The sequence below is a fragment of the Drosophila ananassae genome, chromosome 2L (genome assembly GCF_017639315.1).
Source record: "Drosophila ananassae strain 14024-0371.13 chromosome 2L, ASM1763931v2, whole genome shotgun sequence".
Classification (NCBI taxonomy): Eukaryota; Metazoa; Arthropoda; class Insecta; order Diptera; family Drosophilidae; genus Drosophila; species Drosophila ananassae.
Genome location: NC_057927.1, coordinates 27,582,046 through 27,597,739, shown reverse-complemented (window position 1 = coordinate 27,597,739; position 15,694 = coordinate 27,582,046). Strand labels below are relative to the sequence as shown.

General features: G+C 48.2%; 2 protein-coding genes across 12 annotated transcripts; one reads left to right on the top strand and one right to left on the bottom strand.

Moving 5' to 3' along the window:
• Window positions 1–61: 61 nt before the first annotated feature.
• On the top strand, window positions 62–15,220 carry LOC6505848 (signal transducer and transcription activator). Of its 11 annotated transcripts, none has more exons than XR_004309738.2 (10): window positions 62–348; window positions 8,156–8,598; window positions 8,730–9,712; window positions 9,775–10,251; window positions 10,313–10,570; window positions 10,639–10,839; window positions 10,906–11,029; window positions 11,580–11,962; window positions 12,955–13,000; window positions 13,877–15,220. XR_004309738.2 is itself a non-coding variant. In XM_044716480.1 (9 exons), the coding sequence occupies exons 2-9, from the start codon at window positions 8,474–8,476 to the stop codon at window positions 13,883–13,885; spliced, it is 2,223 nt and encodes a 740-aa protein (XP_044572415.1). In that variant the 5' UTR covers window positions 62–348; window positions 8,156–8,473; the 3' UTR covers window positions 13,886–15,220. The 11 variants fall into 11 exon arrangements, 6 of the variants coding, with proteins under 6 accessions (XP_044572415.1, XP_001964479.2, XP_044572412.1 ...); XR_001408470.3 differs by having other exon boundaries at window positions 10,885–11,029; XR_004309737.2 differs by lacking the exon at window positions 62–348 and adding an exon at window positions 1,514–1,944 and having other exon boundaries at window positions 10,885–11,029.
• LOC6505676 (metallothionein-4) lies at window positions 13,875–15,614 on the bottom strand. Its single transcript, XM_001964444.4, has 2 exons — window positions 15,478–15,614; window positions 13,875–15,415 (listed from the first exon to the last, which is right to left on the bottom strand). Exons 1-2 carry the CDS (start codon window positions 15,500–15,502, stop codon window positions 15,303–15,305), a joined length of 138 nt encoding a protein of 45 aa, XP_001964480.1. The 5' UTR covers window positions 15,503–15,614; the 3' UTR covers window positions 13,875–15,302.
• Between the last annotated feature and the right edge of the window lie 80 nt (window positions 15,615–15,694).

Sequence of the window (15,694 nt, the reverse complement as noted above, 5' to 3'; positions counted from 1 at the left end):
GGTGTATTTAAAAAGTGCGCCCATCGGCCGCAATCGATGACGATGAAATATGGGACTTTACACAACACTGGATTTAAAACTGGGATTCTTCATCACACTGAAAGCAACAACCACGCAGTGTGCCCGTATCTGGATCCTAGTCGCAAAAATTAAAGTACGCAGAAAAACGAAAAACAAATTATTCCGGCTTTCGAGAGTCCGAATTCGAATATTGTTATTGGGCTAACTTGTTAAAATAGCCAGCCGCGTGCTGCCAGCCGTGTTTTCGTTGGCGGAACCCCCAGTGGTAGTTTTCCACCTGCTTGTGCCGAAAGCCCATAACCAAAAAGCAATTGCAGACCTGCAGAGGTGAGTCTTGGCTCGAAATGGAAAACATTAAAAATTAAAAGGCATTGATTTTTGGGCTTCCATCCAACGCCCTCCTGTTGCTTCCCCCGCCCACACCTTGCCAGGGATGCCTTTGGCCGCTTGTTGCTGCGCACAACAGGTGAGAGTCTGCGTACCTTGCCATTGGTCTTTGCCGAGGGATAATAAGCGAGCCCTGCGCCCGCAATCCCGAAGCTAACCTTGTCTGGAAGTGGACAAATCAATTAGCTGCAATTAATTACACCGCCTGTCCAGCATGTCCGAGTGTATGTGTGTGTGTACATACAAACGGTCTGCGCGTCATCTGCGGCGCCACGAAAACAAAGAGCAAAGCCCCACTACGGTGCTTCCCCAACCCGTTTTCCCTGCCGCGCGCCCTAGTTGCTCCTAAACCTACAAATTCCCATTAATTCTTAGAAACGCAAAATCATTTTATAAACAAAAGGTGGGACATAAAATCGGCGGAATGAATTCAGTGGGACCGTTTTGTTCCGTTGCCACGGCCACAGCAAAGGCAAGATTACCAAACGAAGAAACGAAATAAGGAACAAAAAATACCAGACAGCGTATTATTTTGTTGCCAAATGTCCAAAAACCTCTCTCTGTCAACATTGTCGGTGTTTGGCAACATTGAATGAATGTTTACGAACTTTTTATTTCCTTTTATAAATTTGAATATATAGAAATCTCGAATAAAATCTCTACTGATCATCTAAAAAATGTAGAGACTTTATATTTGTTAAAAATCGAAAAATACCGGAATTTAAAATTGGCGCTCCGGCTCATCTACCCACGACATGTTGCAGGTGCGCCAGAAAGAGAGGGCTACCTGGCCTCTCGCTCGCACGAAACATGTGGGTAACTTAGTGTGACCAACGAGAAATACGTATAATCGGTGTATCATACTTCTGCGGAAAAAATAATATATTTTACAGGTGTTTTGGTTAAAGATATTGATAGTTTAGGGATATATTTGGGGATTTATAATTGATATATTGATAAGTTGCAAAGTGCGTAATTGTAGCGGATTGATTAGGATGGAAGTCTCTCATTCGCATCCAACTGCGCAGTTCGCAACATGTCGGGTCGAACATGTTCGATCGGACTTGGCCTGTATCTGTATCTGTAAAATGTTTCACTTGCGCTCTCAATCGTTCGCTGGCAACATTCGGCCGAACGATTGAAAACTACGTTGAAAACACTACGTTGAATTGTATCTTTCGGAACTTTGGAATCGTCGCACCAGCCGCGTAGGAGGTGCTCGCGGAGGTTAGCTCAAGAAGTGCCCTGTTCTTAGTGCGCCACTAGTTGAATCCGTGTCCTTGCAAAGTGCACCTCCTCTTGGGGATACTCGCCTTCTGCTCGAATTTCGCGACCGTGACCGTGCGAGTGGGTATCCTATCCTGGTGTCTCTCGGCGTCGCTGCAGGCGTCAGGCGTCAGTGAGAGCGCGATTTAAAAATAAAACGGCAAATACATAACAAAATATCGAAGAGCAGTCGCCACCGCCGCCGCCAAGCAGCAGAAGCAACACCCATACACACTCGTGTGGGCCTGCACTGGTGTTTGTGTGCCAAAGGTAAATAGAAATACAGAAAAAAGAGCAAAAATCGGGGGGAACAACGACAACCGTTTCTGCGAAAGGTGGGGGGTTCTGACATGTGTGGGTGTCGGTGTGGTTGTGTTTGTGGGTGTGTGCGTGGGAGGACCTCTAACTGCATTCATGAAGGGCGGTCGGGCTGGTGGCGCTGGGTGGCGGCGCACGCCTCGAAGGTTCCAGCCCAGCCCTGTGGCTACTTTTGGCCGCAAAAGCAGCCCCTTCGCGTTCCAAATCATGTTTCCACTTGAGGTTTTATTTAGACACACACACACACGCACATGCTTACATTCCAACACATCAACACATGTGTTCAGCCCAGCGCTCCTGTTTCCTCCACTCTGCTCCGTCCGTCCATTGCTATTTCCTGGAAAATCCATAAAAACAAAGGCAACAAGAATTCGAGTGCAATAGCACAAATGACAGCAGCAACAACAACCACAACGCTATCGAGTATATTAGCTGCTCCTGCCCCTGCCCCTGCCCCCCCTCCGTTCTCGTATTCACATGCTACTCTTGCTTTCACAAGAACGTCGTCCGCCGCCGACTTCTGCGCGCTCAACACTTTTATCTTGCTCGCCGTCGCTGTCCCGTTCCACCGCCCCCTTCTCTTCGGTTCTGGGCCTCGCCAACCTGGCTGCTCCACCACTTTGGACAAATTACGCTTGTCAGCGGCTGGTTAGGGTTAGCCCTTTCGGCCATTAGTTCCATTAATAGCCAGTCTAGCTCTCCTCCTCATCGAACTGATTGGCAGGAGAACTATCACCTAGAACTAGTCCTCCCCTGCCAGATGCAGTTCCTCCCCCATGACCTACCCGTTCATTGCGATTATGCCCAGCTTAAGGTGGGGGATTAGCTTATCAGCCCCATCCCCTCGTGTCTACTTCACTGACCAGGCCATCAGATGCGCTTATTGCGTTGCACTTCCTCGAGCCACCTTCGAGGTGGAGGGGCGACACTATCAGGCCAGTTACAGCGACTGGGGGCCTACTGTACTTACATAGATTGGCCCGGCCGCTTATCGGGCCACTTTGCGCTGCCATTCCGGAAAGTTAATCACTGGTTTCTGCTCTGCTCTTGCGACAAAGGCCGAAAGCAAAATACGGCACTCCAAATCGATAGATTCCATTCCTGGAGTGTGGTGTCTCGGAAATGACTCGAGCGAGTGATATGATAAAAGCTAGCCGGAATAGGGTTCTCTGAATACCCTTTCCGAACTACAGTGGCTCCAGTAGCTGGCAAACTATGTGGAAAATGGAAAAGATTTAAATGCAGTTGTGTTTTTGGATTATTTCATCATTTTTTAAGTCACTAATCTTCCTTAATTTGTCAAGCCTAAAGGAAATTGTTTTAATATTTCTTTGGAATTTTGAATTGTTTTATTGCCATGGCCATAAATTATTTATTTGGCACATGGAGACAAATTTTGAATAATGGGATAACCTTTGGTGGCCGCGGATGCTGATAAGCCCACTTCCCTTAGCAATGGTCTCCTGATAAGGTGAGGTTTTTTCCCCAAAAGCCGGGCTTGCATTTGATTTTATTGCGCATTCCGGGAACTAGCTTGTTGGCAACTAGTCCGATATACCCTCTCTGCGCTTTGGGCTCTGGTCTGTGGGCTCCTCCTACATACTGTAAGTATATGGGAAACTAAAGCCGACAAACATCGTGCAAATGTCAGGCGAGCAGCAACGATAAATGATTACTTAAATAACATTGGGAGAAGGTGAGGGGTGGGTGGGGGCGGTGCAGTGGGAGGGCCCACTGTACGAGAGTACGACGACGGGTGAGGAGCGACTCACAAAGACGCACACAAACAGTGTCGGGCGAGCACACTGGGGCATGCTTATTAAACTTTTATGAGCGCAGAAACAAATACAGAAACATCGGGACACGGCGCAGTGTGTGTGGCGAGCGGAGAGTTGGAGAGCGGCAGCGGGAGCGGGAGCGGGAGCGTTGTTTATAAAAAATTGAATAACAAAATACAAACTGTGTGGCCTGGGCGGCTGGCACAAATGTCGAAGCAGCAGAAATCATGGGAGTCGGGCAGGTTCCTAGCTATAGCTATTAGAGGAACTGGCCCTAACCGGGATACTAGTGGGGGGGATAGTAGTACTCCTGATACTTGGCACTCTAGCCATCTAGCCACTGTGGCCCTTATCAGCTCTGGCTGGCAATTGGCTGCTGCCATAAAACTTTCCACCAGCACTTGGCTTTCCAGTTAGCCCGAAATTGGGGATCTCTTCTATCCGGCGCTCGAGATAGAGATCTTGTTTGCCCGGTTTGCGGGAAGATAGCACTCGTTTTCCAGAATTTTCGCTTAGGCTCTATGCCAAATATGCCAAATAGCGCTCTCGGGGATTACTCCCGCTTTGTATCTGAATCTGTATCTGTATCTGCAGACCTGCAGATTGTTTACGGCCGCGGTATGTGCTGGCCAGATAAACAAACCGAGTCGGATCGGAGCAGTTGTGCCTGGTCAGCGGCGGGAGGGGCGATGAGTCACCTCCTAATGCCCAATCTAAGATGCGCATTCTGGCGCGGATTAATCACCCGGCTAAATATGCAACTGGGCTACTCTCTCCCTCCCCAAATCCGACTCTCTGTTTGTTTGCGATTCTCTCCCATCCCATCGGGTGGGCAGCTGGCGTGCCGGCGCTGTTTCAGATACATATGTATCTGGCCAGGCGCGTGTCCGAGTATGGGGGCATAATAGCCAATGGCTGTGAATTTGCCTTGGTTTTTCCCCGCCGCCAATTGACTTGCAATGGGGAGTGCTAGCGGGGGCCGCCCAACCGACCGCCGATCGGCAGCACCACTTTCTTTGTCCGCCAAGGTCGAGCACCACATCCAAATGGCACTGCTGGATGAGCACTTTCCTGCCCGTTGCTGCCCATTTCCGGGCTGGCCGCGGACTATTCTAAGCGAGCTGAAGCCAAGCCGATTCCCCGAACGCTCGCCAACAGATAGACGTCAATGCAAATTCGAGTTTTGCAATGAAAACGCTTTCGCAGCCGCCAGATCGACTGAATTTATACATTTCGAGAAACAAGCGAACGGCAGACAGCTTCGTTACACTTTTGTTGTGCGGGCACGGGTGCTATGGTGTGACGTGCTCTGCGGTCTTTTGTATTCGCGTTATTAACCCACTAAGGCCGAGGGGGTTTTGCTCGCCAGCTCTTTGAGGCCATTATCTCCCCCCTGGCTTGGCCCAAATGGCCCGTTTACAGCGGCGTATAAATAGTGTTCTCCGGCTCTCCGTTTGCGGCTGCAACTAAGTAAATAGACTTGCCCCTCCCCCTCCTATTCGCATTCTATTGCGCTATAAATCGCAAAGTGTGGCGGGGGCGGAAGAGGGCCAAGGGGGCTCAGCAAACTACCGGTTATCGCGAACTGGTCGCCGGGTCTGGAGCTGGAACTGCGGCTGCGGCTGGGGTGCTGTGTGTTTTTTACGCTTTTGGCAGTCAATACCGAAACCCAAAAGTTGGAAATCTTTTTATCGCATCTGCGTTTGAGTGCCGATTTGTTTGGCTTTGTTTGCGTCTTTTGTCGGGACTGGGTACTGGGGACTGGGGAGTGCGACCCCGAAGCTAGATTTCTTCGCAGCCAACCGCTCACTCGGAGTAATCATCTGCGAGAAACATTAATGGACATTAAAGGTGAGCACTGTCGGAAGGCAGACATTAGCCGTCCGTCCCAAGTACCTGGATCTAGTGCGGGTTATCTAGTTTCCAAGTCCCCGATGACGACACGGGCCGCGACGAATGGCCCTCTGGAGGAGTTGCGCGCTCCCCGGGGGCGTCAGCCGTCCATGCGTCCACCCACTCGGCAGCCCCGGAGTTAATTATGGCCCGCGGGCGCTGGTTTCTGCTGATAATATACGCCCGATTTCCAAAATTATGGACCACGGCGAGAGGTCATGTGCCGGAATTAGCATAATAATTCCATAAACAGAGTTTCGCAACCAAACACAATAGAACAGAGAGCTAGTTTATGAAAAGTTAACAGTTCCTGCTAAGTGACGAATTCGGAGAGTTTTCCGGGAAGCTCTTTGGAGGCTATTTAAAGTCTGCAAAGTGAACTGATAAGCACCTTGTAGTAGCGCCTGTTGGACGTCGAGGTTTCTCCATAATCCAGGCGCAATCTTTCGCGGCAATTGATTCATCGATGGCTTTCGCTCGGTCACGGCCTTATCAGAACATGGTAATAATATATGGAATACGTTCCACTAATTCTGATTATTCTAACTGCTTCGGGGTAATTTTCATATCAAGCGGCTAGCAGTTGGCCATTTGAATCCAGCTCCTCCTCCCCGGCCTTCTGCACAGCAGACTATAAAAGCCAAAAGGCAATAGAGCGGGATCTTCAGTTGCGCTTTTTCGACCAGCCGTGTAAGACCGCAAATACAAATTATCCAATAATTGTTCTGTTTATTTCCGTAGAGTGTTATTGTTTCGCATGTAACACATCCAACACGATTAGGGCTATCGCTTTCCAGCCCAGCTCTGTTTGTAAACAGTCTGCCGCCCGCCCGCCACCTGACACTTGATAGCCGACACAAGACAGCCTCCTCCTCAGATAACCCAACCCGGGATCAGTGGGATTTCCCCTGAAAATGGGTCGGAATCGATCCCGGTGATCGGTATAAACAGTAAACACGGATCCCCAGACAAACATACGCTGTGTGTTGTGTGTGTTTTTGTGTTTTTCAAACAACACTCGTCTTGCGGAGCGTGACTCACCCACCGTCACCGTCACCGTCGTCCAAGTGCAGCTGTGTCCACCACCTAAACACACACCCAATGCCAGCCATTCAGTTGATAACGACTCTCTAAGAGACCTCTAAGGCAGCAGAGCTCTAAGCAGGGCAGAAAGTTTTGCCAACTTGGCTGGATTGCTGGCGGCTACCATCTGACTTGGCACATTAGAGGCTAGGGGCGGCACCCAAGCCAGAACCTTGAACTACTTTGCTTTCCACTTCGCAGTGCCGAAGGGCAGAAGCTTCGGAGTCGGCTGCTGAACATAAAGATACCTGCTCGAAGAAGATACATGCATGGCATTGTCTGTATAATCCATCTACCTAAGCGGCTGACTGACTCCCTGACTCCAGTGAGCCGCACATCCGATTTCGTTTTCGGTTTGGATCTTCTCGTTCTCGTTCTGGTTCTGTTTCGGTTTCTGTTTCTGTTCCTGGGCCAGGTAGAGCCAGCAGAGCGACCTGTTCTTGGCCGGTCGTCCCTTTTGTTTGGAGTGCACTTTCGGGCTCGCTTCGGTCATTAGATCCTTATCTAATTTCTGTGCCTGGCCTGAACTGGTTTGCCTTGTTTACTCCGCTCTCCTCCTGCTCCTTCTCCCCGGCCCAGCCATTCATGCTCGCGGCTGCTACGTGAGCTGCCCGTCGCACTGGCCTTTTTTCCGGGTAACTACAGAAATTAGCGTATCGACCACAAAAGCAAACACGCCTCGGCCATACAGGGTCTGGTTCTTGGCTGGCCCAGAGTGTTGAGTCTGGACCTGCGTCTGGGCCAGAGCCGCTCGTTTACGGTCACGTTTCGACGGCAGTCGAATGTCGCCTCGCCAGCGCTGGAGACCGGTTGAGAGAAGACCTGCAGGGCTCGGCCCGAGGCTATGAGGCTAAGGCTGCCTTATCAGCGCTATTTAGCGTGGCCATAAAGGGTCATATTCCCCCCAGATTGTGGACTGTGGCCTGTGGCCTGCCCGGCGGTGCAATTAATTTTCACACCTGTTGTGGCCCGAACTCACCTCACGCGCTGCTCTCTTGTCTTGGCTCGTCTTGGAGCGCTTTGTTTACTTTCTCACTTGCGTGCGATCTGGAATTTCTTCCCGGTGTTTGTTTGCCATTTGCCATAGTTCTGTTGCCCTTTTCGCTGTGGTAGTTGTACGTTAAGTCTCTGACCTCACATGGGGAAGCTCAACTAATTGCAATTATCCAATTATCCTGATTGGGGTTGAATCGCTCACTATTCAGCAGAGTAGACTATGCTAATAAAGGTAGTAAAGGGGTGACTCGATAACCTTGGCAGATAACACAACAACTGCCCCTCTTTGTGCATAGGTAGGACTGGGGGCCAAGAACTCCACTTCCACAACACACACTACATACACCATGATCGCCACATTCTGAAATATCTCGCACTTATCCACGATTGTACATATGCTTGTGTATTTATAGTTCCCTCCTAACCATACTAAACAGAAACACACTCAGACAAACACCGTCTCGTCTCGGTCGCATGTGAATGCATTTTATGGACGCCCCAGACTCACTTGCCCGCGGAAGCCTCGATCGGAGCCCTGGTCGGTCCAAGAGCCTCCCCAAATCGAAACTGTAACAGAGACCGAAGACGAACCACAATCACACTGATCACCATATCCATTCAGCTGTCCAACCCAGCCAAGCATCCACCATACTCACAAACCAAACCAAACCAAACCAAGCCACACGAATCAATCAGATCAGATCTCATCATCCATTGGGTAGAGCAAGAGCATGAGCCTGTGGAAGCGCATCTCCAGCCATGCCGACTGCGAGCAGCGTATGGCGGCCTACTACGATGAGAAGGGCCTGTTCGACCTGCGCATCTGCTTGGCGCCCTGGATCGAAGACAGGATAATGTGAGTAGGAGCCACAAAGTCGGGGTGGCAGTCGCACGCTTTGCTCAGGATTAGGATTAAGACTCACATTTCTGCTACTAATAGATACTAATAGAAGGGAGTCTCGCTCTCGTTTCCACCCTCCGTTTTAGGTCCGAGCAGATCACACCCAATTCCCCGGAGCAGTTGGAGCGAGTGGCCCACAAGTTCAACGAGGATTTGCAGCAGAAACTCCTCTCGACGCGCACCGCCAGCGACCAGGCCCTCAAGTACCGTGTTGTGGAGCTCTGCGCCCTCATCCAACGCACCCCCGCCCTTGAGCTCTACACCCATCTGCGAAGCGGGCTCCAGAAGGAGCTCCAGTTGGCCACCGAGAAGAGTGTGGCTTCCAGTGCCGGGCAGTCGATGCCAATGCCATACAACATGAACAACGCCGGCTACATGGACACCAGCGACATAATGGTGGGGGTGACTAATGGTGCCATGGCCCCCAGCCACAACGTCGTTCCATCTCCCGGACTGGGAATGGTCACCCCGAAGGTGGAGCTGTACGAGGTGCAGCACCAGATCGTGTCCACCCTCCACGAGTTCACCAGTTGCCGCAACGCTCTGAACGGCCTCGTCCAGAACTACACCTATATGATGAACTCGATGCCATCGCCCAACGCCGAGGTGCTCCTCAAGAGCCTCCTTGACGAGAAGGCCTCCATTGTCAATCTACTGCGGCGCAGCTTTATGTACTACGAGACCCTGAACGACCTGGTCATCCACGAGCTGAAGAACTGGCGGCGCCAGCAGGCCCTCGCCGGCAACGGAGCTGCCTTCAACGAAGGCGCCCTGGACGACATCCAGCGCTGCTTCGAGATGCTGGAGGCACTGGTGGCCCAAATGCTAGAGGCTGTCAACGAGCTAATTCGCGTGCAGCTGGGCACCGATGAGCCAGAACTAATCCATCTGCGGGAGCAGGTGAAGATTGCACAGAAGAACCTGGTGATATCCGCCTTCATAGTGGACAAGCAGCCGCCGCAGGTGATGAAGACCAACACACGCTTTGCCGCCTCGGTGCGCTGGCTCATTGGCTCCCAGCTGGGCATCCACAACAACCCACCCACCGTGGAGTGCATCATTATGTCAGGTGGGGCTCGAGAACTTGGAATCTATTTGGAGGACTCCTAACTACTTTTGTATTTTTTACAGAATTGCAGTCGCAACGCTTCGTGTCCCGCGGCACCCAGCTGGAAAGCACCATGTCCGGGCAATCCTCGGGTGAAATTCTAAACGCCTCCAGCAGCATGGAGTACCAGTCGAACAACCACGTCTTCTCCGCCAGTTTCCGCAACATGCAGCTGAAGAAAATCAAGCGTGCCGAGAAGAAGGGCACTGAGAGCGTCATGGACGAGAAGTTCGCTCTCTTCTTTTACACAACCACGTCGGTGAATGACTACCACATCCGCGTCTGGACCCTTTCTCTGCCTGTGGTGGTGATCGTGCACGGCAATCAGGAGCCCCAGTCGTGGGCCACCATTACCTGGGACAATGCCTTCGCGGAGGTTATCCGCGAACCGTTTGTAATCACCGATCGGGTCACCTGGCCCCAGCTATCGGCGGCACTAAACACAAAGTTCGGATCCAGCACACAGCGCTTCCTGACGGCGGACAACCTGGAGTTCCTCTGTAAGTGCACCAGGAAGTGCGCGCTTTGGGTGCATAATATTAATGGGCTTTTGTCTTCCAGTTGAGAAACTTCAGCGGGAGGAGCGCTCCGAGTATATTACGTGGAACCAATTCTGCAAGGAGCCCATGCCCGACCGGACGTTCACTTTCTGGGAATGGTTCTTTGCCATCATGAAACTCACCAAAGACCACATGTTGGGCATGTGGAAGGCTGGCTGCATCATGGGCTTCATCAACAAGGCCAAGGCGCAGGATGCCTTGTTGCGTTCGAATACGGGAATCGGGACCTTCCTGCTTCGCTTCTCCGACAGCGAGCTCGGTAAGGGCATTGCAGAATCAGAATCCTGCGAAGACAATCGAACATGAACTAATCTTTGGCTTTCGCAGGTGGTGTCACCATTGCCTACGTGAACGAAATGGGATCGGTCACCATGCTGGCTCCTTGGACGGCCCGTGACTTCCAGGTCCTTAACCTGGCTGATCGCATCCGCGACTTGGATGTTCTTCGCTGGCTTCACCCCTCTGACACCACTATGGTGGCCCAGCTGCGCGACCGCGCCTTCGGCGAGTTCTTCTCGAGGCGTCAGGGTAAGCATAGCCTCGTCAGCTCGACTCTCCAACTTTCCTGATCAGAACGAAACCCCCGCTCTCTAGAACCCTCCCCCGGATATGTGCCGAGCACGCTGCACGTCCAGGTCTGTAGCAGCAACGGCGATGGTGGATCCATCAGCGGCACTCCGCAGCACGTGCCGCAGCAAGACACCTTACCAATGGGAAAGTAAGTTTTGCCAGCCCAGGCCACTACTAACACACCTGTCTTCCCCAATCCGAAGACAAGGGAACCAACTGTTTCTGCTAACTTTTTATTTCGTTCCCCAAAAATGCGGATGCTTGAAGGCCGAGAGCTGATCCTCATGCTTCCAACTTCCTACTTCTGACTTTTCTACACCCCTAGACTACTCTGCTATGCTTTGCTCTATTTTGTTATGTTTTTTTTTACTATTTTAACCAAAAGTTTAACCAGATTGCAATACTTTGAATTCGATAAAGGACGTTTGAAAGTTTCAAACAAGAAAAAAAGAGAACGATTGAAACGAAATTGTTTGTGCCCGACTAACCCCAAATTGAGGCTTATTTTGTTCTAAGTACTAATAAAAATTGTTTGGAAAATGCTGGATGAGCTGTACTGAGTGTGTGGCTCTACCCGCGAACTGACTTTATTTATTCTGTAATTACTCAGCCACTTACCAACCGTACTCTTTGTTTATTTTCATTGTCAAACTTTTGCGGCGATTTGATTGATTTTTGGGTGCTGCCGGTGTACTCAGTGTTTCGCCATTGAGCATTGTGCCCTATTTGAATAGCCCACGAACTGAGGATTCCGATTCCGATGACAGCCAGGTGGCCGAAGCACTGGGCCAGATCCTTGCTAATACCCCGCCCAACCACCCCCTCTTGGATCAGTTCAATAACTCGCTCCTGGGTATCACAGAGATCAGTAACGCCTTGAGGGATAGCCTAATAAGTGACGAGTCACCAAGTGCCAGTGATCTAGTGGACGAACTGATGAGGGATGACGATAATCTCGTGCTGCGATCCTGTAGATCGGGAGTTAGAAATTTTTATTGACAAGAAAAGAGATAAAACACGCTGTGCCATTGCCTTCACTCTGTCTATCTAATCTGCCACCGGTTCTGACACTTACCGCAAGGTATACAACAAATCTTTGATTACGCTCCTCCGCATCCAATCATTCGAAATCCACTGCACCTCTCCGTCGATCGATACCAGTAGAGTGTGCGCCTCCTCCGCCCCGGTGGCCACTTCATTCTCATTCCATAGCCTCCATTGCATCGCCTCATCAGCAGCACATGTCCGAATCATCAGACTTAGATGGGTTCTCCCCGAGCAGCTTACTAACGATAGCATTAGTTGGTCGCAAATTATAGTTTATAGTCCAATAACCCCATTACTTGTTTGTGTTCCGTGATTTTTGTTTTTTTTTTCACACAAAATTATTTTTTTTTTTCAAAGTATTGCCATCTTTTTAAACTTTTCAGCCCCGTTCGATCTTAATTTTATTTTGTTTACGCAAAATTACGCAAAATATGAGGTTGAATATCTAACCGCCTACATTTCAAACTCTTCTGTATCGTCCCACCTTGACCGCAGCTTGCAGAACAGCACCATCATGCCCCTATAATTCTGATCTCGTGACTGGCCAACCGCAGTGCCAGTGAAATTGGCCGATTTGATTCCGAGAAAACGCGATTTAACTCGACAACTGCTTAAAGCTAGACTCGCGCAGTCGATCTAACAAAAGACTAGACATTAGCTATTTATGCGTGGCAATTGTAGGCCGTTCTGCTTTTGATTGCATGTACTCGTTGCTGTTGTACTTTTTAATTGTGATTTGAACCTCAAATAAGTGTTACTGTTGTTACTTAAGACATTAAGGGAATCGCCTGCTCCAAATTGTAGCGCCTTGCCTCCATGAAAGCTTGTTCATACGCTCCCAGTCACTATCTCTCTTATACGCTTCTCCGCCATTTCATCTGAAATCCCCTATTCCCCCTACATATCAACCATACCTCTCTAAGCCCCGCATGAATATGAATTACCCTTCTTCCAGCCTCTTTATTTATTAATGTTTTCTTTTCTTGTTTTTGTTACATTTTAATTCCACCTTCGGAACGATTTCAGCGGTGATTTCGGAATGACGGACTTTGATTCGATGACGAACTTTGAGGTATATAAACTAAACTAATTGTAGTGTAAAATCTAGAAAAAAGCCAAGCCTATGTATAAATCGCGATTAGCACCGGAGCTGTTGCCGCCAGAATGAGAGTTCGACGTGGAAGTTTTTGAAACTGTTTCAACGACCGGCGCCCGACTCATTCTGCCATTCGAGCAGCTTTATTTAATGTTATCTAAATGTAATTTTAAGATTATGGAAAGCATCGTAGAGGCGGGTTTTGTTAGGTATGTATTTGATATTTGCTACTCTTGATATTGTTCCACCCGAAAACCAGAAAACCACAATCTAAAAACCACCATTCGCACCTAATACTCTGTCGCATCGAGTCGTATGAACAACGAATGTAGTTCGATTGTATCTAAAATATTCATCACCACGCACCTGGGAAGGGAAACGTACTACCTAATATTATGAATTGTATGATTATAAGTGTCAAGTTAATTGTTAAAAGTATTTTGAACGTTATTCGTCGCTTTGACTATTTACAAAAAAAAAAAATTAATAAAATAAACTTGAATAAGATACGAAAATTATACACAAAGAAAATGCCAAGCTTGGACAGGGAGGAGCTGTGCGTTCCGGGAATGAAATAAGCTGGTTTCACTGGTCAAGGATCCGTTAGCACTGTAAGACTAGATAGAAGGATTGGAACACCCAAGTACAGGGAAAGATATTACGAATTTACACACAAAGTATCTAGATATTTATACATGTATTTATACGGTGAAACTATTTTTGAAATGCAACTTAACAGAATATTATAAATGTTACTCGTGTACCTAATACCTACGATTAAGAGTTATCTAATCCCACGGTTTTCTCCTTATCGACCTTGTCGTATTCAACTCTCCCCGTTTATCCTTTCAGCTTTTGTGAATCGCCAAACAACCTCCAGAACAACATCCACCACAACAACATGAATTTGAACTACCAGAGCAATGCATGCAAATTGCGACACCTGAACACAAACACCTTTGCCACACAACCAGAACATTTCTTATATCGTGATTATGATTGTGTCTGACGTATGCAGCCAGTTCCTTATGGAATGCCTGCCTTGTATAAACCTATGGAATGTGTCCCGAGCATGTGTTATTCGTTTTGTATTTTTATGTATAACTCTTTATATATGTAGACATATACTTTGATTTTTTTGTACCATTGCGTTTTTCTGTGACAAAGCATTACTTTTAAACGATGCGACCTGCGACCGATGGCGAGGATAACTGGCTGGCGGAGCATCGCTTTAGTTAGTTAGTAACTATTTGTTGAATCTAAATTTATGAGTTTAATTTGAATCGATTACGTTTAACAACTAAGTGTAAAATTTACCATATTTTGCGTGCTAAGACCTATGTTTAGAGCGATTTAGAGCGACGAAGAGGAAATCGAACGACGAGCAGCCCTGCGAGATAAGAATTGCGTTAATTTTAGTTATGTATCATGTAAGAACCATTGTGAATTTGCTTTATGTCAAAACACCCTCCTTTAATTGGCTTCCAATGCTGAAAGTGCGTAAAATTTAACCAATCCATGTATATTTTTAGTTTGTTTGAGTCAGGGCACAGATTGCAATGCATTTCAAATGCAATAGCCTATTGCCTTTAGTCAGTTTACCAGAGACACGAGGGGAACCAACACAAAGTTTATATATATGCGACAATGTAAGCATAATCATCTATGTAACAACTACAATAACACACGAGTACACTAAGCTTTGCACGTGAACCTTTATAAGACTTAAGACCACCCTCAAAATAAATGAGTAACTTAGTAAACATTTCAAAAACACTTAACGCCCAGAGTGGAGTTTGTAGCGAGTGACCTTGTTCACTATTTGAGAACCTATATCCGAAATGTCAATTGGTGTACGTCAAGTTTTTAATATATAATTGTGAAAACTCGCGCACAAACGCATTCCCCAAACACACAATCAGACACCGACACTGACACCCACCCACTACCCTCAGAACACACACACTTCGATACACAACGACGAGCAGACAGGCTCGCCAAAAACCATGTTGATATTTGGGAATCGTAATGTCCTGTCCACACTGTGTACTCGACCTAATTGTCTACATTGTGTAAGTGTTTTAAATGTAATTTCAAACGATAATTGGGTGTGCAGTTTCGAAACGTTAAGTGGGAAGTAACTAAAGAACTATTCTTGTCAAAATGGCCAATAAAGATTTGATTTTAAAAATTAAACTTGATTTTTATTTCATGCTCGTGTAGGTCACAACAAATCACAATATGCCAGAGGAGTTCAGTGGTTAGGGGGTCCTGGAAACTAGTTCTTCTTGTTGGCACAGCACTTGTCCTTGGGCCCGTTCTTGCAGGCGCACTCGCACTGTTGGCTGCAGGCGCAGTTGTCTCCGCACTTGGTGGTCGAGCACTGGCAGTCTGTTTGCAATTATGTAGGTGATCAGTCAACAAGTGATTGTTTGTATTTTTTGGCTACTTACTGGTTCCACAAGCCTTGCAACCCATTATGCTGGTTTTGTCTTGAATTTTAAAATTTATGTTGTGCTTAGAACTGACTTTGCTAATTGCAAAAACTGTTTGGTAATCAATCCCGGGAGGCACTGGGATTTTATAGCTCCCCTAGCGGTTTGCACACCACCATGGAGCATTCTATTAGTGATACAGCCCAGCGGCGTTCAATTTCTTATCACAGCGTGT